Source organism: Sarcophilus harrisii, chromosome 3, assembly GCF_902635505.1.
Source record: "Sarcophilus harrisii chromosome 3, mSarHar1.11, whole genome shotgun sequence".
Lineage (NCBI taxonomy): Eukaryota > Metazoa > Chordata > Mammalia > Dasyuromorphia > Dasyuridae > Sarcophilus > Sarcophilus harrisii.
Window position 1 is genome coordinate 501,296,882 of NC_045428.1, and position 25,248 is coordinate 501,322,129.

General features: G+C 33.8%; 1 protein-coding gene across 2 annotated transcripts in view; it reads left to right on the forward strand.

Annotated features, from left to right (window-relative positions):
• Positions 1-25,248, forward strand: part of RAB6A (RAB6A, member RAS oncogene family) — a 73,193-nt gene that overhangs the window by 38,889 nt on the left and 9,056 nt on the right. The window contains exons 3-6 of one of the 2 annotated variants that reach the window (XM_031961448.1): positions 3,887-3,940; positions 5,546-5,651; positions 8,147-8,258; positions 10,761-10,854. In XM_031961448.1, the coding sequence (XP_031817308.1) occupies positions 3,887-3,940; positions 5,546-5,651; positions 8,147-8,258; positions 10,761-10,854 (366 nt within the window). Of the gene's footprint in view, positions 1-3,886; positions 3,941-5,545; positions 5,652-5,717; positions 5,824-8,146; positions 8,259-10,760; positions 10,855-25,248 lie in introns of both variants that reach the window. The other variant, XM_031961447.1, reaches the window with a different exon arrangement.

The following is a 25,248-nucleotide window of genomic DNA, read 5'->3' on the forward strand; positions in this document are numbered from 1 at the left end:
CTGGAAAATACTAAATGCTTAATACTTTCATGCTTTTTATTACTTTTCTAAAGTAACTATTACTTTTTGAAAGGAATGGTCTTTAGATAGGAGAGAATATATTGGGAAATGAAGGTTATGAATAAACAAAGGATAGCAATTTCAAATAACGGGACCCCAAAGTCTATATTCAGTCTTTATTTCCCACAACTTAGCAGAAGTGGAGGAAAGGGTCTTATATAGCTTTAAATTTCCCCTACTACTACATTATCCTTATACCTGTCTCTCTAACTAGATCTATGCTATCCCTCTTTTGAACGATGCCATGGGAATGCTGCCATTCACCCCAAAATTCCAAATTTTAGCCATTATCTTTTATCCTTAAAAAACCTAGCAAGTTGATGTGGTTATTTCCATTTTATCATTGAGGCATTTACCATTTGTCACTGAGGCAGAAGTAAAGTGACTTCCCCCAAAGTCACATGCTTATAACTTGAGAAGTATGAGACTGGATTTGAATGTAACTCAAGTCTTCCTGTCTCCAGATCCAGGGCTCCATTTACTTTTCCTACTCCTATGCTTTTCCTTAGATTGCTATTCCGGGAAAGTAGTATTCTAATAAAATTGCTTAGCTTTTTTGAAGGGTAAATTGAAGTTCTATTTCCTAGTCTGATCCTCTCAGTTGCTCAGTTCTTCAGAGGAAATTACTTTGTATCTACTATGTCTTAATAGTTTATATTTAGTTTTCTGTGTATATGTTATTTTCCTGTCGTAAAGACAGAAATAGTCTGCTTTTTTTGTTATCTCCAAGCATAGAGCAGGGCCCCCATACATGTTAAGTGCTTAATTAATATTTATAAATAAACAAATAAGTGCTTTAATTACACTTCTGTCTTCACTTTCTTAGATATCCTGGCTTTTGGTGTACCCTCTCCTTTAAATGTCTCTTACATTTCTGCTTGTCAAAATCATACCCATTTTTTATGACTCAGACCTCCCTGGCTTCCCATCAATATGAGTCCTTTCTGTCTCAAACATAGTTCATTTATAATAATATAAAAAGTCTGCCTGATATCTTAGTTATTTTTGTATGCTTAACTCTTCTACGGTTAATTTCTTCCCTTTCATCTCCCCAGATTTTAAGTTTCTTAAACATAAGTTTTTTATTATTCATCTTTGTATCACACATTTATCTCTGCCAGTATCTGCCAGATAATGATCAGTTAATATTAAAGTGTCATTCATGCTACCTACTCTGGTACAATGGGAAAACACTTGAGTTCTAATCCAGATTCTGTTTTGTGCAAACAGGAATAAGTCACTTAAGCTCTCTGGGCCTACTCATTTTCCTCATATGTGAAAATAAGAGGATTGAATTAGCTGATCTTTAGGTGATCCATTTAGCCGGATTTAGCTGATCCATCTCTAACCTAAAATGATTCTTTTAATTTCTTCTTTCCTTTCCTTTTGACCTGGGATTTTTCATAATTTTTATGATGAATTTGTTGATTTTTTTGGGGTGGAAGGGGACATCATTGTAATCTCCCCAGTGACCATCTTCCTCCCCAAAAGCATAAGATAAAATAGTAACATAAGGCAAACAAATATAACAAAGTATAAGACCAAAAAAAAAAAAAAAGTGGAAAAAAATCAGTTCAACTGATTAATACATTGAAAAAGTCTGAAAATAGGTACACTGTGCAATACTTGTGGACTTCCCATCTCTGCAAAGGATGAGAACGTCGTCTTATATCCCTTCATTCAAATTATGCTTGTTCTTTGTAATTTTTTAGCATTCAGTTTTTTATGTGTTTTGACTTGTTCTTTCTGTTTACATTGTTTTATATATTGTTTTCTTGGCTTTGCTTACTTTAACCTCTGCCTCAATTCATGTGCATGAATTTTATTTGTATTCATTGTTTCTTACATCACGGTATTATAGCATTGCAATCACGTGTCACAATTTATGTAATCATTCCCTAATTGATGGACTTTTTCTTTCCAATTCTTTACTAACACAAAAATATTTTGGGTGTATTTCAAGACTTTAATATCAGTGATATTTTGGGGGTATGATACAAACCTGGTAATGGAACTCTGGGTCAAAGGATTTGGGCATTTTAGTGACTTTATTTACATAATTTCAGATTGTTTTTCAAAATGATTGTACTACTTTGCAGCTTTCTACAAATAATGCACTGGTGATACTATTTTCCCATGATTCCTAACACTGACTATTTCCATCTTTTGTCATTTTTTTTTTTTTTTTTTTTTTTTTTTTGGCTTATCTTCAAGGTGTGAAGCAAAACCTTAGAGTTGTTTTGATTTGCATTTCTCTTATTAGTAATTTGGAGCATTCTTTTATTATCTTTTGAGAACTGTTTATTTATATTCTTCAGTCACTTTCTTGGGAAATGACTTTTGCTCTGAGGGTGTGTGTGTGTGTGTGTGACACACACACACACACAAACACACACACACACACATAAACACACACACATATGCTAATAGTTTATATATTTCGGAGACTAAGAAAATTTGATACAAAAATTTTTCTTCCACTTGACTGATTTCCTTATTCAAGGTACATTAATTTTATCTGTGCAAAAGTTTTTCAGTTTCATATAAACAGATTCATCTGTTTTTATCTTTTGTAATTGCTTCTGTCACTTGTTTAAAAATACATCTACTCATACCTGTGAAGGGTGTATGATATGCTTTTTTTTTTTTTTTCTTGTATGATCTTTAATATTAAGGTCATGTCTCCTTTTAGTAGGTATACATATAGAATATGGTATAAGATGTTGGTCTGAGTCTAATTTCAGCCAGCTTACTTTGCAATTTTCCCATCAAATTTTTTTTTAAATCAAGTTCTTTTGTATATAATTTTTTTCCTGGTTTATTAAACAGTGAGTTATTGATTTGCTTTATCTCAGATTTTTTCCCTTGCTCACTTTCTTCCTTAGATTTACCCCTATTTTTTAACCAATTTCAGATTGCTGCCTTTATAATATATAGTTTGAGGTATAGAAGTGCTGTTCTTTCTTTATCGGAACTTCTTTTAGTAATTTCTCTTGAGACCGGAGCTCTTGTTTTTCCAAATGAATTTTATTGACATTTTACCAAGTTCTATTTTTAATCAAAAGTATTAATTAATTTTGATAGTATTGTCATTTTTATTATATTTCTATATACTATAAGCACTTGCTATTTATTTAGATATTTGTTATTCCTTATATCTTCAAGGATTTCTTAGTAATTGGATCTTTGTGTACTTCAGTAGATTAATTCCCAGATGCATTTTGTAGTTATTTGGAATGGAATTTTCCTTTCTGTTATTGCCTCTTAAGATTTTGTAATTATTGTATAGTAATGTAGTTGATTTTGGGAGGGGAGGTTATTTAGTAACATGCAATGCTATTTTGCTGAACTTATTTTCTTAGAATTTTTGCTGCTTTCCAAGTAAATCATGATATCATTAAAAAAAAGGGGGGGGGGATAGTTTTAACTTCTCTTTATCTGTCTTTATGCCTTGATTTTTTTTTTTCTCCCATCAATATTATTGAAGACATTTTAGAATTATTATCAAATAAGTGAAAAGAGTTGACACTTGTTTTATTCCCATGTTTATTGGGGAAAGTTCTAGTGTGTCCCCATTATATATAATGCTTTCTTTTGATTTTAGATAATACTTTTTAAGATAATGAAAGAAAGATTTCCCCAAAGTCTAGACTTTTTAGGGTTTTTAACATGTATGAGTGTTGCACTTGCTTTTTCAAAAGGTTTTTCCTGTTGTGACAATGTGATTATTTTATTTTATAAAATCCAGTGTTCCCAGTCTGAACCATGGATAATTGCTATTATTTGGCTGATGTTAAAAGTCATCTTTTTGTGTTTTGTTTTATAGGCAACAATTGGCATTGACTTTTTATCAAAAACAATGTATTTGGAAGATCGAACAGTAAGTAGAATTTAAGTTGTGCCATTTTCTTTAATATTCCATATAAGAAAATGAAGATCAAGGATTTGATCAGTATTTAGAACCAAAAGTAGTGAGAACTTAATGGTATTTTCCTAAAAATTTCACAATTTATGCAATCATTTGCTATCACAGATCTTGAAATCCAACCCCATTCTCCAGCTCAGTGATTGACTTAGAGAATAATGGGGAGAAGATTCACACAAACCTTTTGCCTTGAACCCCAAGAGGAGCAAGAGAAATTGAAAGAACTAACTATAAGCTTGGAAAAGACTTAAAAGAATATTTTTCCTTCTGTCCTAGGGTATAGGCATTAAGGGATGTTTGAGTTGGTTCTGTGATTCAATAAAATATCTTTCTAGATAATACTTTGTTGCAAGATGGTAATTTTGTCAGGGACTTGCTTCCTATTTCGGAATGCTTATTCACTGTATACTTGTTAGGCCCTTTCAGAGATAGATACTTTTTAGGGACCTTTCTTAGATAAATACATTGAAAATGAAGATGGCTGGCAGAATTAAAAACAAAAAAGAGGAGAAAAACATAATATCTTTATCAGAGAAGTAGCACTGTATTTATTGATAGCCCTCTTGTATTTATTTTTTAAATAATAGTTTTTATTTTCAAAATACATGCAAAGATAGCTTTCAGCATTTGCCCTTGCAAAACTCTTATGTTCCAAATTTCTCTCTCCTCCTCTCATCCCCACCCACAGAAAGCAAACAATCTAATATAGGCGAAATGTGCAATTTTTACAAATATACTTCCACGTTTATTATGATAGCACTTTTTTGAGGGGAAAAATGTCATCAACTTGGGCTATAGAGAGATGATATGAATTTTATTTTGTATTTTAACCCAGATCTTGTGAGTTCTTTGATTTGGGGGATTTTTAGAAGTGAATTTCTAGCAGGAAGAGAGCTTTCTACTTGCTTTTATTCTCCTCCTTTTTCCTTATGATGAGAGTACAACTACCTGACTTACAGTAGAGTAAAAAAAAAAATTCTCTTTCTGATTGAGTTAGTACTAGGGAAAACATTAATAATTATCCCACTGGTCTTTCCACTCTGGACCCTGGGTAACAGTGACACGTCTGAATTTGGTGGCAGCTCAGCCAACTGTAAGTCTTTCCTTCTGTTGTACCAATTAACCAGCAGTACAGTCTGTTTGACTGATGGCTCCATTTTTATCCTGTATCATCATGAATTGTATACCAGCAATGAATTCACCTTAAGCCATTGGAAGGGCTAATAGTTTGGAATCTCAAAGGATAGAAGGGAGAGTGTTGTGGGGGAAGGAAAGCTGTATGTCTTTTGTTCTGAAACAATTTTAACCAGATTCCAACAGAACATGTAGCATGAGTACTTTTGGTCCTTTCTTGTGGGATGGGGAATTGTTCCTTGTTCCTGTATCTACTTTTTACTCTTTTAATTCCTGCATGAGTTTGTAGTTGTTCACCTCCCACCCATCCCCACCCCAAAAACATTATTACTTTTTTTTTTTAATTTTTGGTATTAGTTTGCTTTTTTTTTTTTTTTTTTTTTTTTTTTTTTTTTTTTTTTTTATTTATTTTCTCCCATCCCACAGATCAGGCTGCAGCTGTGGGATACTGCGGGTCAGGAACGTTTCCGTAGCCTCATTCCCAGTTACATCCGTGATTCCGCTGCAGCTGTAGTAGTATACGATATCACAAGTAGGTATTTTGCACTGGGTTGACTTTTCTTATTTTTCTTGCCTGTTTGACTGATTTTGTTGTCAGGTACGGTTGCAATTATGGGACACAGCAGGTCAAGAGCGGTTCAGGAGCTTGATCCCTAGCTACATTCGTGACTCCACTGTGGCAGTTGTTGTTTATGATATCACAAGTGAGTGGGGGGAATTCTGCATTTCTAATCCTCTCTCAGCCTCTAGCTTAGCTGCATGCTCTATCATCATGTGCTCATTTTTCATAATGGCATGTAAAACTTTCTGTACCATAACAAAATTTAGAATAGACAGGCCAGATCAGAAACATGTATTCTGGTGATTTTTAAAAACGTGCTTTTACTTACATTGTACTTGATCTTCCTCTTACTTAATCATGGCAGTCTACCACCCTTAGGCCTAGCCCTGACTTTGGTTAGAGGAATACCTTCTTTTATTCTAACTGGCTCTAAAATTTCTTTGGAAATGATTTATGAATTTAAGTATTTCACTTAATTTTCTAGCTTTTCAAGATTCTTAAGTCTTAGGGGAAGTTTCTGCTGCTTGACTTTTCTCCACCTTAACCTCACTGCCAGTTTATAAATGGCAATAGGGGCAGAAAGTGAGGAGGTGGAGAAACTGCAACACCGCATTTTTCTGTTAAATATTCATTTTCATTTGATGGAATCTAGGTTACATGACTAAAACTTCCTTTTTTTTTTTTTTTTTTTTCTGCTAACAAATTATTCTATTGTTTCTCACTAAGAATATGTAAAATTTAGAGACTGAACTATCAGTGGTCTCTTCTCCTACCGCTTCTTGAAAAGATTGTATTTTGAATTATTATGGGGAATTGGTTATTGAAGAAGAAGTTACTGAAATTCTCCACGTGAAATTAATATGTGAAGAGGGTTAAGGAACTCAAGATTTTTAGAGTGCCTTAAAGTTTACAAAACCTCTTCCAAACAGCTGCCCTCATTTTACAAATGAAGGAAATGAGAGAAGTTAAGTGACTTCTTAACAACATAAACAACAGAGCCAAGATTCAAATCCAGGTCAGTTGAATCTAAATCAATTAAGTCAAGAAATCCAATATCAAGAATACCATTTGAGTAAGAGAGAAAAGGTTCAGAGTGCTCTTTTTACTTTAGTATAATTTTAGAATAGAGAGAGCATAGCATTACATTAGTATCAGAAAGAGTACCCTCTGTATCTGGAAAATCTGGGTGAGTTTAAGTCTCATCATTATTGGTAGAGTGAGTTTGTTTCCTCTCTCTTCACTAAACCAAAATCACACATCTGGACCAGAAAATTGAGAAAGCAATGTCCAGGTTATTTTGATTTTTAAAAAAATAACAGTTTTGGAGGGCAGCTAGGTGGCGCAGTGGCTAGAGCACCAGCCCTGAAGTCAGGAGGACCCAAGTTCAGATCCGGCCTCAGACATTTAACACATCCTAGCTTTGTGACCCTGGGCAAGTCACTTAACCCCAGTTGCCTCCACAAACAAATAAACAAACAAAAACCAAGTTTTTTGTTATGAGCCTGAATGGTTGGTGATTGTTACTTCCTGACTCTATCAAAGTATGTAAAGAAGTATAAATTAGATTTGTCTGGCAGTAAAATAGTAACAATTTAAATTAGTTTGTAATTCATATTCTTTTGCTACATGCAAGCTTCTTTCTTGCCACTTTATACTAGTCTTCCAAAAAAATGTATGTCTTTTACTGTGCGTTGACAAGTTTTGCAGCTTAAAAGTTTTTGTGCTTACTTTAACTAAAATGGGTGGAACCAGAGTGGGATAAGGGAATTTTTTTAATAGCAATAAATTTGAGATTAAACATACTGCCTGTTTTCCTTTTTTGCGCAAAAGTATTTTGAAATGTTCTACAGAAGAGCTCGTACCAATTGTAGAACTGCATTGTATTCCAGGTGTTTCTGGCGTACCAAATCATTAAATCCTTCTATAGTTAAAGTGATCACAAACTGATTAAGCAGTGCAAATGGTGATGTTTAAAAGCTCCTTGAAAGCCTTTTTTTTTTTTTTAAATATCATCTATCATTATTTATTTATTTATTACCAATTCTCTGGACTTGTTGGGACTTAATGGCTGACATTTTTTGACATGCTTTACTTTGTGGAATAAATGTAAGTGATGAAAAAGCAGGTAGGCAATATAAAACCATATTATCTGCTACATCTGTCACTACTTGCAAATACATGCCTACATATGTTACATATACACACACTCATAAATAATTTCTAAAATTAATCGCTGTGTTTATTTTATAAATCACAGAATGCACTTTTTTTTTCCAACATGTAAATTATCTTTACTGTATAGTTAAACTACTGACAGCTGTCATCAGATAAAATGGAGTTATGTTGCAGGCACATTAAAAGGGTGGGTCTTAATGTGCCAGACCCCACCAGGGTGGTATGGTTTTCCATCACCTGGAGTGGTATCTACAATAACACTCATCTTTTTGTCCATCCTCCCACACCAGATGTAAACTCATTCCAGCAAACCACAAAATGGATTGATGATGTCAGAACGGAAAGGGGAAGTGATGTCATCATTATGCTAGTGGGAAATAAAACAGATCTTGCTGATAAGAGGTATGGAGTGAATTTCTTTTAGGGCATTTGATTTCTATCTTGAGCAACCTGTCCTTAATCTCCTGAGAAATATCATTGATAGAGATAATGTCAAGCAGTTTAGGACCTATTTTGAAATGGGTGGATCCATACTTTCATTCATTTTGGATACCACACTATAGGACTGGTAAGGTTGCTAACTAGCCAGTGTTTTCAGTTGGCCAACATTTTATAAAAGAAGCAGTTTACTTCTTATATGTGTATGATATTATGACCAATAGATTTTTGGTTTGGTTTTGATTTTGGTAACCCTAATTGGGGAAGAAAACATTTCATCCATGTCTTTTCATACTATATGATTCACATCTCTGTCTTTTTACAAATTTGTCATAAAGGGCCAACTGTCAGGAATTTTTCATTTCTGTTTTCCTCATTCTTATTACGTATCAACCCAATTTCTTTCCCAAAATTTATGTAGCTTAAAAAAGATATCACTAAAATGAGATAAAGTCTCATTTATTTAAACTCACCTACAACAGAGGTGGTGTAAGAGAATTTATAGAAGAAAAATTATCTTGTACTTCTGGAGACCTGTTAAATGAAGCAGTACTTTGCACATGTAACTTTTACAAAAATACTTTAAAAATAAATTATATCTTAAAATTATTTGTCTATAGAGATTAAAGCCCCATCTTTTTTTTCTTGACAGTATTCCACTAACCATGCTTTGGTGAGATATTTTGTTTATTAATTTTATGAACCTTAGTTATTTATGGTTATAAATAAATCAGAAGGTTTCATTTTGGTATCTTAGTGAAATTGGTAAAGTGGTCTTCAGGATACAGAGTACACAGTGCTTTAGCATTAATTACTTTGAAGTTTCCTAATTTGAATGAATGATTCTTTTTAGTGAAAACTTTAATGGGCTATTTATGTTTTGGCTTTAAATATATTAATTGCTTTCTTTTTAAGAAGTGCTTATTTCAGTGTCTAGCCCTGCATGAAGGAGTGATATTAACATTCAGGCCTTGAATTTATGGCCCTTATTAAATACTTGGCAAGGGAATTGGCTGTGCCTAGCCCAGTTAATTCCCTTAGCAACTATATCAAAAGTGTTGATTTTGTTATACAATAAAAAGACCATCTCTTGCTTTGAAATTAAATTTTTTTTTTTTAAAGAAAGTCTTCTTGAAAGTGAATTGCTGTGGTCTAATAAGTGTTTTTCTTGTATAGCCTTTTATTTTGTCTTGGGATTTGGATTAAGCCGATAACTCATTCATCACAAAGCTAAACCTTAGCCACTGGGAAAGTTATAAGGATCATAACAGCTCATATTTGTGTAGCACTTGACAGTTTACAATACACATTCCTTAAACCTTTGAGTTCAGCATTGCTAGTATTATACAGAGGAAATTGAGAATCTTTTAGAAAGGAATAACTTGTTGGCGCTTGAAAAGTAAAAAATGAATAATTTTCTAGATTAGTTGCCTAAATTAATGAAGTTGATGGTGAGCATCAGCATCAACTGGTGTTGCCTTACTTGAAGTTTCCTGATTTGATTACTTTCAGCCTTGAGGTGAATGTTACATTTATTGAAAGGAAGGTAAAAACAGAATAGGATTAGGAAATTTTTTTGTTATTGCTACTAAGTTTATATTGAACATAACCACCCTGAGAACTTTTCTTCAAGCAATAATGTTACTTTACCTGTTTTAAGGTAAGGTACAATTAGTTCAGAATGCCTTTCTCCCTTAATCCTTGCTCTGTTCCAGCCCCTCAAGATGCCTAGTTAGTCAAACACTTGTTTGACAAGTTTTGACTGTAATCAAGACACTATGTGATTTTTTTTTTTTTTAAATGTATTTTAAAAATGCCCATATATAAAAGGGTTAAAGCAGGGGTCGGGAATGTTTGGCTTATAGGCCATGTAAAATCTGAGAAATTAGTTGTATGATACAATCTTCCACTGTTTTGAGTTCTATAAGTTGATAATTTTGTATGAACTGTGAATGATAAAACTATCCAAAAATATATATATATATATAACTAGCCATATGGCCCTTGACAAAAAGAGATTCCCCACTCCTGGATTAAAGGAAGGTATTTGTATGTGATACCTCTCTCATTTTAGGAGCTTTTAGATGCTCAAGACTATCTTTGCATTTCCAGAAATAGTTTACAAGTTGCAGGTACCTGATCTTCAAGAGCATGTACTTAATATCTCTTATGGTAAATATATTTAAGATATTATATTCAATACTAGTAGTGATTCTTTTTGAATATCCTTGACCCCTTATTCCATATACCAACTGACATTATTCTAAATTGGGTACAAGAAAATGGGTTTAAATTCTCTTTGTTCTTTAGCTTCCCATCAACTTAGTGTGAGGCTTTAACAAGCTAATGTCTGAAATGAGAAAATTAATTCTCAGGATTTTGAAAGTTTAATATTCACGAAGCTTCTTGATGGATTTTTCCTATAGTTTTGTCTCAAATCATTTTTCTTTTTTCTATTCTTTACAGACAAGTGTCTATTGAGGAGGGAGAGAGGAAAGCCAAAGAGCTCAATGTTATGTTTATTGAAACAAGTGCAAAAGCAGGATACAATGTAAAACAGGTGAGTTCTAAAGGTATATAGCGGATGGGAGGTAGAGATAATAGGAGATGATGTTGCTAAGTCTTCCACAAGTAGAGAAGACTTTGTTCCTTTAAAGAAAAACTTAAGATGCCTATTAGTTTTAGTTTTATCTTCCTATTGTTGCTTTCTTACAATCAGCTTGGTTTGTATTTGTTTATGTGCTCCAATGCTTTCACTTCATACTTCAGTATTTTAAGAAATCCCTGATTTTATTCATATAGATATTTCACATAGAAATTGCTGGAAAGTAACTGGAATTTTAGGAGTTACTTTTAATTATGGAAAAGCACAAAAGGTATACCATATTTCCAACGTGTATAAATTAATAAAAACATTTGGTAGAGATTCTAAAATTTACCAGTCCTCAGAATAGCACATGCCACATAATCCAAGAATGTCTTGAGAGGTAGATTTTTCAGTGCTTTAGTGTAAGGGTAGGATTGAGGTTTTCAAGAGGAGGGCACGGAAAAAGTTATTTTATTATTTGTCTGTTAGAAATGGCATTTTGTTCCTTTTGAAAGAACAAGCTTAATTACTTTCACAGCTCCAATAAAATTATCACAAATCTTCATATTGTTCAGCATCAACTTAAAATAAATGTGAGAAATAATGTTAGTAAATTTTCAAAGAGACAGGCAGGCATTTCAGGCAAGATCAGATTTGCGTGGAGTGGTTTATAAGTCTTTGCCATGGCTCTTTAGACAGCTTAGCACCATCTGCTGGGTAGAGTTGGGGCAGAGAGACGTCTGCTTTTTTTTATAGCTAGCTTTCTGCAAGAGATTGTCCAGTCTGAGTGAATAATAAGGACAACATTTATGTCTAGTACATCAGGAAGTGATTATTTGAAATAAGCTGCACAAAATAGCACAATGATCGATAGATAAAGAAGCTGAGACTCAGACAAAGGAACTGACTTTCTTTAATATATGTGTCCTGCAGGCATTTATGATCCAACTGGAGAGGCTCACATGTAAAAGAAAGCTTCAAAGGGGTAGAAGGTGGTGGGAAGTTTTATATGTGCAGTGCTTTTTTCACCATATCACATTGCCTTGAGAGGTTAACCTAGAAATTACAACCTACGAGGCCACAACAGTGCCCAAAAAATAATACAGAATTCTGGCTAACCTCTGAATGTTCAGTGGTTGGCATATATTCCACAAAGAGCCATATGTCCTGAGGACATAATGTTCTTTAGGATGAACAATCTACTACAGAATGTAAAAAGCTAACCTCATTTGTGAAGACCTGGATTCAAGTGCAGCCTCTGATGAATCCTGAGTGATCCTTCTTCACATAACTCGTGCTTCCAGTGGAGCTCTCAGAACTAAGTACAATATTAAAGGTGGTGTATCTGACTAGGGCATAGTATATAAGTAATATTACCAGCCTGTTCTTAGAAACTAGGTCTCTTTTGATGAAACTCAGGATGAACTTTTTTGACTGCCAACTCAATGAATTTTCAGCATTTTAGTGTCTCCAAATATTTTTCAGATAGCTATTTAACCATGTCTCCCTGTCCTATATTTATAACATTGAGTTTTTAAAATCAAGAATAAGATTTTATATTTATTCTTATTGAATTTCAATTTATTTGTTGCTCCTCACTCCTAATCTAGCCTGTGAAGATCTTTATCAGTTCTGTCTTTTTGTTGTTGTTGTTGTTGTTTGTTGTTGTACCTGAGGTAGTTGGGGTTAAGTGACTTGTCCAGGGTCACAGCTAGGAAGGGTTAAGTGTCTGAGGCCAGATTTGAACTCAGGTCGTCCTGACTTCAGGGGTGGTGTTCTATCTTCTGCACCATCTAGCTGCCCCCAATCCTAACACTGACATACATGTCAGCTATCTCTTCCAGCTTTATATGAGCTTCAGATGTGATGAGAAGCTTTTATAACACCAGGTCACCAACAAAACTGTCACAACCAGCTTAGCCACAACCATTCCTAGGCCATTCCATAAACACCTCTTGCCATTCTGACAATGAGCCACTAAGGGCCAGTTTCTGAGGGTGGCCAGGAAGACATTTTCAAATCCATCTTATTGTGCCATCATCTATTATTCATCTTTTCATTCAAGAATAACGTGAAATTTTCTTTTTTTTTTTCTGTTGAATAATAGCGTTAAAAATTTTTTTTTCAAAATACATGCAATAGTAATTTTTAACATTCACCCCTGAAAAACCTTATGTTTCAAATTTTTTTCCTGCCCTCTCCACAGATGTTTTAATAAAATAGAGGTAAAATTATATCTATAGAATTATCTTAATTCACAAATTTAGTGGCCTTGGATTAGTCTACCATAGATTCTTTATATATATATATATATATATATATATATATATATATAGTAGCATTTTGTTTTTCAAAGTACATGCAAAGATAGTTTTCAATATTTCACCCTTGCAACCCCTTACGTTCCAAATTTTTGTCTTTCCCTTTTCTCTCCCTGAGACAGCAAGTAATCCAATATAGGATAAATGTGTGCAAATCTTCTAAATATATTTCCACATTTATCATGCTACACAAGAAAAATCAGAACAAAGGGGGAAAAATGAGAAAAAAGGAAGCAAGCAAACAACAAAAAAGTTATATTATGTTGTGATCCCCATTCAGTCCCCATAGTTCTCTCTCTGGATGTAGAAGGCTTTCTCCATCACAAGTTTATTGGAATTGGCCTGAATCTCCTCATTTTTGAAAAGAGCTGTGTCCATCAGAATTGATCATCATATAACCTTGTTTCTGTGTACAATGTTCACTTCACTTAGCATCAGTTCATGTAAGTCTCTCCAGGTTTTTCTGAAATCATCTTGTTGATCATTTCTAATAGCACTATAATATTCCATTACATTCATATGCCTCAACTTATTCAGCCGTTCCCTCACTGATGGGCATCCACACTTGGAGACAGGTTCACTGTAGCAGTGTAGAAACTCTGATGGATCAAAGGGTATGCACAGTTTGATAGCCCTTTGGGCATAATTCCATATTGCCCTCCAGAATGATTGGATCAACTCACAACTCCATTAGCAATGTATTAATAGAACATATATTTTTTTAGTGTTTTATAATTGAGGAATTTAAGATGTAAAGTAGTGAAGTTACTTCTTGAAAGTCATATAAATACAGATAGTAAATGTCAGAATTGTTCAATATCCAGCTTTTCTCAAAAGTCAGGTACAGCAGTTAAACCTTTGGAGTCAATCCAAGCTAAAATCTTGGAGTCAATCCAAGCTAAAATCTTGGTCCTAAAGTTGTATGCATGTATCTGTGGAGAGGTCACTTAATTTCTGTATTTTTCTAATGCAGAATTGATGGACTGAAACCCAAGCTACATTAACTTGGCTTCTGGCATTAACAGGTCTGATTTAAACAAGAGGTTAAAACATTCTCCCTTGTAACTGGCAACAGTTAAGTCATTATAAATATGATTCTGTCCAAGGGGAAAATGCCTTTTTCTGATTGGAGTGTCAATTATGAAGTACATGGTATTACTTTACTTTTGGTAGTTATACCTTGAATTCTAAAGGAAAAGGTTCATGACTTAATAAGCAGGATAGCATATCAGGGTACTGTGTTAATTGTCCTAATGTATTTGAATCAAGAAAAAAGCTTCTGTGGGTTTTTAGCTTTCATAATTAAAAACTAATATAAAATAATTTTGGTCACTTGGTAAGTTTTCTGAAGAAGGTAAATTCAGAATTTTCTAATTCCGAATTTATCATTATGAATTTTATAATTTATTCCTGAAAATGAACTGTAACCTGTTATTTTTTCTGTTAGGGTTTTTGGCCCTAAGAGGGATGTTCATCTCATTTATGTTTCCTCTGAGACTTTTCCACATTAAAAGAGATCTGTTATTTGTAGATATCATTCATTTAGGCAGGTAGAATTTTTTTTGGTCTTCGTTCTTTTCCTGGTTGCACTGGGAATGTATTTTTCTCCAGCTCTTTCTTGAGCTTAGAGGTTTAAAAAAAAATCTAATATACACGGAAAAGTAAGAGAAGATTGATAGCTAAAAATGCTGCATTGTTTCCCAGGAATTAGCAGGTTCTGATTAGGGAAGAAAAATCCCCTAATGATGTGTTTTTGAACACCTCCTATATAGCCTATTCTACTGAGTACTATGATAGATGCAAAAGAAGCATCCAAAATGCTTCAGAAAAAAAGATTTTCAAACAATTTGTAGAACTGGGATTTCTAGACCTGGAAGGGAGCTTAGAGATCATCTAGCCTAACTACCTCTTTTGAAGAAAAAGAAACTGACCTAAAGAGAACAGAAGGACTTTGCTCAAAACACATAGCTTTAGTGGTACATTAGGAATAGAATCCATGTCTCCTGACTCATACCAGCATTCTTTCTGTACAGTTTTTGGGGGAGGAGAGATAAAAGTCACATGTGACTTTATGAAATAATATATGACCAAAAATATGGTCATGTGTCATAGTGTATATAGACCTGTGTTTGGTGAGGGAGCAAGAGGTAAATATAAGTTTGTATTATTTTTCTTTTTAAAAGGGTTTTTGGCAAAACTTTGATATTTCACTCTTTGTGCTTAGTATTGGCATTTCCTTCCAGAAAGTATTGAAATGAGTCTAAATAGAGAGTTACCCCATCTTACGTTATCTTTTCAGCTGAAGCAGCACTGAAGCCCTTTGCATTTGGGGCAAATGACTTTCATCAAGAACAGTTAGTTAATATTTCTGTCATTCTTGACATTTAAGGCAACTTTATAGAATATTCACATTTGATATTAATTTGTTCCTAGAAGCCAGGTGAAAAAATGAAAATTGTTCCATGAAAATTATGTTAAATGTTGAATATACTATATATTAACATTAATGCAGGAATTGAAGTCAGATGTGGCACTTTTCACTACTCTTGGCATAGGTCATAATAGCACAAGATGAGTTTGTTGTAACACAGAAGACCTAGTTCTTAATATAACAGTAAATATTTTTTGGATTGGGTTAGAATTTTGGTAAGACACTTTATTCTCTGGGTCTGAGTTTTCCTGCTCTTTAAAAGGAATGTTCTAGATGAACTGAAAAGTCCTCTCTGACTTTTCAAAAGGAGTCATTCTGTGATTCCTCTAAAGCCTAAATACACTAAAATTTGTGATTCATCCTCTTTGCTATGCCCCATACTTAACCATGTTGGGGATGAAAACTAAAAAACTGATGTGTGAGCTTGGTCAAAAAGAGTAATAACTAATAATAGAGGAGCACAAAGGCATTTGAAAGGGTTGCAGGGTGATATGAAGTATGTATGAATTTTGAGATTTTATGATATATTCACAAAGGTACATTAGTGGAGAAGGGACTCTGTTAAGTCAAAATTGTATTGGCCAAGAGAGTATGGGATACATGTACTGGAGCTTTTTAATCATATGCCATTACGTTATTATTATTCATCGGTTCATATTTTTGTTTGTGTGATTGGCAAGTGCTGTCAGAGATTGTGAATAATAAGATTCTTGTCTTCAAAAAATTTATGGTTTAATGTGACATAGTAGAAATAACAGTGGAGTGGAAGGAAGTTCAGAGTATTGGGATTCTGATTCTTAGCCAGTAATTAGCTTTGTGACTTTGAGCCAATCATTTTAACTCTTGGGCCTTTGTAGATATGAGATGAACTTGGAAAAGTATAGGGCTGATCTTTATGATCCCTTTTAGCTAGAAAGTTCTAATTAGAAAAGCCGTTTACTTTCATTGTAGTGAGTTCCATAGAAGTTGAGAGGAAGGAACATTTTCAACTAGACTTGTCAGGCCTGTAAGGACAGATTGGGTAAGAATAGACAGAGATATGGGTGAAAAGGATATCCTAGGCAGGAAAAACATTTTAAGAAAAAATACAGAATTGGGAATGTATTAAACAAAGACTGGTTTGCCTGGAGCAGATTTTTATGAATGAAAAAAGAAAAGGTAGAAGTGTGGTAGATTGGGGGCACATTGTGGAAAAAGTTGAATAAGCCTCACCAGAAAGTTGGGATTTTTATCCTGCAGACATTTTTAGGGTGGAAAGAATTGAAAACTTTTTGAGCAATATAATGCTTTGGGAAGATGACTCTGGTGGCTTAATTCTATTGAATTGGAGGCAGAAAAAGCCATTAGGAGACTGCTGCCTGACATGATGGAACAACTGTAGTGGCAAGAATAAGGATTAAAAAATTTAAAAGGTATGTAATAAGCTAGAGTTTAAAAATCAATGAATTCTTCAGATTGGATTATATTTGCGGGTTGTTACATGATAAAATAAATTTTATTTAAAGGGAGACAGAACCTACAGAAAAAAATCTACAAAACCTGAAATGCAAGTATGATATCCCAGAAAATGGTTTTGACAAAGTAGAGCAAATTTAGGTGATGAGTAAAGTTTTCTAACATGAGGAAATTATGATAATTTTGTAACTCTTATAGAGAGGATGAAACTATTGTCAGGGGGATTAGCTCAGTTTCTCAAAGTAATAGTGTCAGTGTTGCACAAAAGCCACAAAGATTAGACAAGTTTCTAAATATGGAATTTTATTCTATATTTAGGTTATTCAGAGAGCCTGGAACAGGTACACCTTTTGTTTCTCATTGCATTTTTGTTGTCTAGATCTTTGATTCCAGTAATTTAGGAAGTTCTAAGGAAGGAAACTACTATTACAGATCAGTAACTCTACTACTAGTTATCATTTTAACTGCTTGAGGCATTAAGAGTTTAAAAGTTTGAGCAGGGTCTAATAACTCTTACTATGTCATGAAGTGAAGCTTGAACTCTGATCATCCTGATAACATCAGCTCAGATCAATTATCTTTCCATATGAAGCAGTGCCCCTTCTCTGTTAAATTAGATCATTAGCTTTTCAGACTTGTAGAAAGATAACTTTGTCTTGTTATATCAATTGCTATTTGTAATATCTACATGACATTTTTGTTCAGACAATTGCTAAATATTTAATAATTTATATACCATTATTTTCTTTCTTTTTTTTTTAAATAGCTTTTTATTTTTCAAAATACACGCAAAGATAATTTTCAGCATTCACTTTTGCAAAACATTATATTCCAAATTCTTCTTTGTCCCTTTCCATCACCACCTCCTTTAGACAGCAAGTAATCCAGTGTAGGCTAAACGTGTCATTCTTCTATGTATATTTTCACATTTATCATGTGACACAAGAATAATCAGATCAAAAAGTGAAAAAAATGAGAAAGAAAAATAAAAATAAGAAAACAACAAAAAACATGAAAATACTATGTTGTGACAGTCTTCTTTCTGGATACAGATTGATGACTCTCTCCATCACAAGTCTATTGGAATTGGCCTGAATCACCTCATTGTTGAAAAGAGCCCAGTCCATCAGAATTGATCATCACATAATCTTGTTATTGATATACCATTATTTTCAAAGGAGTTTCAAATTTATTGTCTCCTTTGATACTCAATACAACTCATTGCAATACCTAAATAGGAGCAAAATGTAATTGTCTTTATTTTGTAAGTGAGAAAGGTAACTTGCCCAATTTTCAGATTTCCTATTAGAGTAAATACTTAAAATAATTTTTGTTACAAACCATAGAAGAATAAAAATGTAAGACTCTGTGCTTGAATCTAGAGGTTAAATAAGGTGATACTTAGAAATATTATGATATCTCCAAGAAAGATACATAGCCTGTCGAACTACCAGGTAGAGTTTAGGCATTTTGTGTACCGGCAGCTTTGGCATTAAGCTTTAGTGGGAAAAATATATTTAGAGCAATGAACACCTAGATGAGACCAGTCAACATATATTTATGACACAATAAAATGAACAATGATGGAAATAAAATTTATCCAAACATAATGTATCTTCAACTCATCAACCCCAGGTATCTTTAGAAAAATTAAAACTTTCTCATCACAAAAGAGGAGGAAGATTAATAGATGCTCTGAGAATACATTATAACTTTAAAAAGTGTAGAAAAGTTTCAAAACACTTTTTTTTTTTTTTTTGGGTCAAAGCCATAGTAAAAACCAACAGCATGTGTATTCTATATGTTTATCAATTTGTAACCAAGAATGATGCTTTTTTTTAAAATTTATTTTTAAATTATTTTTATTATAGCTTTTTATATACAAAGCATATGCATGGGTACTTTTTCAGCATTGACCCTTGCAAAATCTTCTATTCCAATTTTTCCTCTTCTTCCCCCACCCCCTCCTTTAGATGGCAGTTAGATCAATACATGTTAAATATGTTAAAAAGTATATGTTAAATACAATATATGTATACATATTTATACAGTTATCTTTCTGCGCAAGAAAGATTGGATTTAGAAAGAGGGTAAAAATAACCTGAGGAGAAAAAACAAAAATACAAGCAAACAATAACAAAAAGAGTGGAAATGTTATGTTGTGGTCCACACTCATTTCCCAGTGTTCTTTCTCTGAGTGTAGCTGATTCTGTTCATTACAAATCAATTGGAACTGATTTAGATCCTCTCATTGTTGAAGAGAGCCATGTACATCAGAATTGATCATCATATTGTTGTTGAAATATATAATGATCTCCTGGTTCTGCTCATTTCTCTCAGCATCAGTTCATGTATGTCTCTCTAAGCCTTTCTGTATTCATCCTGCTGGCCAAATTTCTTTGAACAGTCTGTTAAACCAGTACACTTAAAAAAAAAAAAAAATCAAAAGATACTTCATGGGCAGCATGTAGAAATCAGCCAACACAATGTCAAAAAAGAAACAACAATGAATGGCTTTGTGGATTTATTTATAGAAATGGATTTGAGAAATTGCAAAGTGGCTGTGTAATTAAATGGTGGAAAGTATTACAAAAAGTTAGCATTTACTAGATCTCCAGAAATACTTGATTTAGGTTCCCTCTTCTCTCCTTCTCTTCATTATATTCCTCAGATATCTGTCTCTACTTCTCTTCATTCATTCCATTCTCTGACAGAGGCCATTCTTCCTATCAAGGCTAGCCTCTTTACATGTTCTTTCGATTTTATCTCTATCTTCTCCAGTAGCTTAATCAATCTTCTCTCATCCTCAGTTTTTATCTTCTAGTTCCTTCCCTGATACCTACAAACATGCTTAGGTTTTCTCATCTTTAAAATAAAAAAACAAACAAACCCTCACTAGGTCATATTATCCTCAGAAAAGGGTGTGTGTGTGTGAGAATTTTATTACCTTCTCACCAAGAAAACATTGTACACAACAAAAAGATTATATGATCATCAGCTGTGATGGAATTGACTCAACAATGAGGTGATTCATGGCATTTCCAGTAGACTTGTGGTGGAGAGAACTATGTGCATCTGGAAAGAGAACTATGGAGACAGAATGTGGATCAAAGCATAGTGTTTTCACCTTTTTTTGTTGTTTGCTTGCTTGCATATTTTTTTCTTCGTTTTTTTCCCCTTTTGATCTGATTTTTCTTGTGCAGCATGACATGTGGTGGAAATATGTTTAGAAGAATTGCACATCAACAAGAGAACTGTATGGTTCTGCACACATATATTGTATCTAGGATATACTATAACATATTTAAAGTGTATAAGACTGTCTGATATCTAGGGAAGGGGGTGGAGGGAGGGAAGGGAAAAGGTGGAACTAAAGTGACTGCAAGGGATAATGCTGTAAAAAATTATCCATGCATATGTTCTGTGAATAAAAAGTTATAATTAAAAAACCAAAAAAATTGCACATGTTTATCCTATATTGGATTCCTTTCTGTCTAGGTAAGGGAGGCAAAGGGGAAGGGATTTGTAAGGGAGAATGTATTTTGAAAAATACAAACTATTGTAATTATAAAATTAAAAAAAAAAAACCCACTAGATTTGGAATTAGAAGAGAAAAAAAAATCCTCTCCCCTTCTCAGCTTAAACTCATTGAAAAATCTATATTTAGGGCCTCTACAACTTCTCTTTTTCCTCTTCTGAATCCCTCAGAATGGCCTCTATTCCTTATTAAGCAACTGAAATTGCTTTCCAGAGTTACCATGATCTTTCTATCTGCATTCTGCTTTATTTCTTGAAGCATTTGAACCTTTTGACTCACATTATTGTTCTTGGTACTCTCTCCTCTGTGGGTTTCCTTACCATTCTTCCTTCCTGTTTTTTCCTGCTAATCTTATTTGACCACTCTTCAGTTAGTTTTTCTTGATCTTTATGTCATGCTTACTAACTGTTGGTATACCTTGAGGCTCTGTTGTAAGCCTTACTTTCTTTTTTCTATTTCTCACTTGGTAATCTCATCAGTTCCCATAGTTTCTAATATATCTATTCAGATGATTCCTACATTTATAGATCTTGCCTTGACCTCTGTTAAGGTATAGTTTCATATCAACAACAATCAAATAAACATTTCAGACATATCTCCTAGATGTCTCAGTCTTCACATGTGCCAAATTGAATCATTATCTTTACCCCTAAATTCCAAACTTCATTATTATAGGCTAAGGCACCATCATCCTCCCGGTCACTTCAGTTCAAAATCTCATATCATCCTTTATTGCTCACTCTCACCCTGCACATCCAATCTATTTTCTTTTCATTTAAAAAAAAAAAGCCTTTATATATATGTCCTCTTTTCTTCACTTAAACAGCCATAATGGTACAAGCTTTTAGTACATTTCACCAAGACTATTGCAATAACCTTTTAATTGGTCTTTATACTTCAACTTTCTTTCTACTCGATTTATCCTTTATTCAGATATCAAAGTGATTTTGCTAATGTGTAGAACTGATCATCTCATTACCTTCACTTTCCCCCCCCCCCATATACATTCAGAATCCAGAGCTTATATGTACCATTTTATATACATGTTTCCCCCATTAAAATGTAAGCTCTTTAATAAATAATTGTGAATTGATTGAAAATAGAAACAATCACAGAAGCCTAAAGATTTCCAAAAATAAACTTCTAGAATTGGACTGTATTTTCATGTACAGGATACAGTTGTCATGGTACAACATTAATCCACGTAGAGGGCCTGAAGAAATGTTAAAATGACAGGAACTTGCTGATCAGTTGTGATGAATTTGTTGAGACTTTTTTCTTTGATTCCTCCCCTCTTTCAATCACTTATCTAAAATTAGAACCTGATCCAATAAGTAGACTTTTTTTGTCATTAGCCTTAGACTGGGTTTCTCTGTCATTTGCACATCTTTGTGTCTGTCTGCTCAGAGACAATGGCGTACATGCACACAATCTGCAGGCAAAGAGCTGTGCCTGATGGTTACCAAGCTTTGTGGCATGTATTCATCTTTACATATAATGGCACTCAGTAAAATATTGGCAAATTTTTAAAAATTACTCTTCCCACCAGACTTAATTTACCAATCCAGTGGGATATTGGAGTAAAGCACTTTGGCCTTGGAATCAGAAATCTCTTTTCTAACAGTTAAGAGGTCCCTGGTAAGACCTTTTAACCCTCAGCCTCAGATTCTCAGGCTGTGAAATAAGGATATGTATCCTTGCCCTCTGATCTTTATTAAACAATGTAGTTTAATTATATAAATTGAAATGAAGTACCTGCTACATATATATAACATTGTGCTGCAGTTTTTGAGGACAGAAAGGCAAAAAACAAATCTTCCTTGCATTAAAAGAGCTTCCATGAGGATAGATTGAGGGGAGAGATGGTAGTAGAGCCAGGTATACAGCGAAGTGTAGACAAAATAATTAGGAAGCTGCTGATATCTTGCAAGATTTCGAAAGGCCCAGGGAGGAGGTGATACCTGAATTGAGATTAGAAAGAAAGCAGGTGTTCTGCCAGATAGAGGTGAGAAAAGGAGGATACATTTTCAGTTTTTGGAGACTGTTTTAAAGGCATGGAAGTGAAGGACTTAAAATAGAGATTGCATTTCATCTTTTTTTTTTTTAACTGAGGCAATTGAGGTTAAGTGACTTGCCCACGGTCACACAGGTAGGAAGTGTTAAGTGACTGAAACCAGATTTGAACTCAGATCCTCCTGACTTCAGGATTAGTGCTCTATCCACTATTCCACCTATCTGCCCCTTGTATTTCATCTTAAAAGCAAATATGTGGGTTTTTTTTTTTTTTACTTGTTTGCTTTTTTGTTTTTTTTATAGCTTTTTATTGACAAAACATATGCATGGGGTAATTTTTCAACATTGACCCTTGCAAAAACTTCTGTTCCAATTTTTCCCCTCCTTCCCTCCACCCCTCCCCTAGATGGTAGGCAGTCCCATACATGTTAAAAACATGTTAAAGTATATGTTAAATACAATATATGTATACATATTTATACAATTATCTTGTTGCACAAGAAAGATAGGATTTAGAAAGAAGGTTTTTAAAATGCAAGCAAACAACAACAGAGTGTAAGTGCTATGTTGTGGTCCACACTCATTTCCCATAATTCTCTCTCTGGGTGTAACTGGTTCTGTTCATTATAAATCAATTGGAACTGATTTGGATCCTTCCATTGTTGAAGAGAGCCACGTCCATCAGAATTGATCATCATATAGTATTGTAGTGTAGAATGTGTAGAATGATCTGGTGCTGCTCATTTCACTTAACATCATTTCATGTAAGTCCCTCCAAGCCTTTCTATATTCATCCTGTTGGACATTTCTTACAGAACAATAATATTACATAACATTCATATAACACAATTTATTCAGCCATTCTCCAATTGATGGGCATCCATTCAGTTTCCAGTTTCTAGCCACTACAAAAAGGGCTGCCACAAACATATTTGCATATACAGGTCTCTTTCCCTTCTTTAACATCTCTTTGGGATATAAGCCCAGTAGAAACACTGCTGGATCAAAGAGTATGCACAGTTTGATAACTTTTTGACCTTAGTTCCAAATTGCTCTCCAGAATGGTTGGATCCGTTCACAACTCCACCAACAATACATCAGTGTCCTAGTTTTCCCACATCTCCAACATTCGTCATTATCTTTTCCTGTCATCTTGCCAGGTGTATAGTGGTATCTCGGGGTTGATTTAATTTGTATTTCTCTGATCAATAATGATTTTATATTGTAATATTCTTCTCTAAGATGTAATCTTCTCTTGTTGAGGTTTTCTTGGGGGGTCTGGAGGCAGCCTTAGTTTCAGTTCAGAAATCACCACAAGTGCAGCCAGGGATTAAACTCCAAATCCTTTATTGTCTCTTTCCAAGTCTTGTGTCTTCTCTTAGGGCCCAGTTAGCTTTCTTAGAGGCCTATCTCTTTCCTTGGTTCTGAGAGCTTAAGCTCCTGCTGTCTATCTGGCTTGTGAATTTCTTTGACTGAATCCTGGCTGAAGCTCCTAGAGCTTCTAGTGCACTTGTCTTTTTGGCCTTGAGAGCTTCTTGCTTATATGCTGTACACTTGAGTACAAACCAATCAATGTATCACTAGGAAACCATTATTTGTTGTAGGATTAAATCAATCCTAAACTAGATTTAACCATTGTCTCCTCAATTCCACTTAGTACCTTGTTTCAAGTTCTGGCCCATAATATCTCCTTGTAGGATTAAATCAATCATACTGAACCATGCTAAATTAAATAACTATTGTCTCTATCAATTCCACTGACTTAGCACCTTATGGCCCATAACATCATATGATCAGAAATAGTTTCAATTTCATCATTTGAAAATTGTTCATATCCTTTGACCATTTATCAATTGGAGAATGGTTTGATTTCTTATAAATTCAATTCTCCATATATTTTGGAGATGAGGCCTTTATCAGAACCTTTGAATGTAAAAACGTTTTCCCAGTTTATTGCTTCCCTTATAATCTTGTCTGAATTAATTTTGTTTATTCAAAAACTTTTTAACTTGATATAATCAAAATTTTCTATTTTGTGATTAATAATGATCTTTTGTTTTTCTTTGGTCAAAAATTCCTTCCTCCTCCACAGGTCTGAGAGAAACTATCCTATGTTCTTCTAATTTATTTATAATCTCATTGTTTATGCCTAGATCATAAACCCATTTTGATCTCATCTTGGTGTACAGTGTTAAGTATGGGTTAATGCCTAGTTTCAATACTAATTTCCAATTTTCCCAGCAGTTTTTGTCAAACAGTGAATTCTTATCCCAAAAGTTGGGATCTTTGGGTTTGTCAAACACTAAATTGCTATAGTTTATTGACTGTTTTGTCCTGTGAACCTAACTTATTCCGCCGATCAACTAATCTATTTCTTAGCCAGTACCAAATGGTTTTGGTGATCACTACTTTATAATATAGTTTTAGATCAGGTACAGCTAGGCTGCCTTCATTTGATTTTTTTTTTTTTTTAATTCATGCCCTTGAAATTTTTGACCTTGAAATTCTTGACAGTCTTCCATATGAATTTTGTTGTTATTTTTTCTAGATCATTAGTTTCTTGGGACTCTGTTATAGCATTAAATAAATAGATTAGTTTAAGGAATATT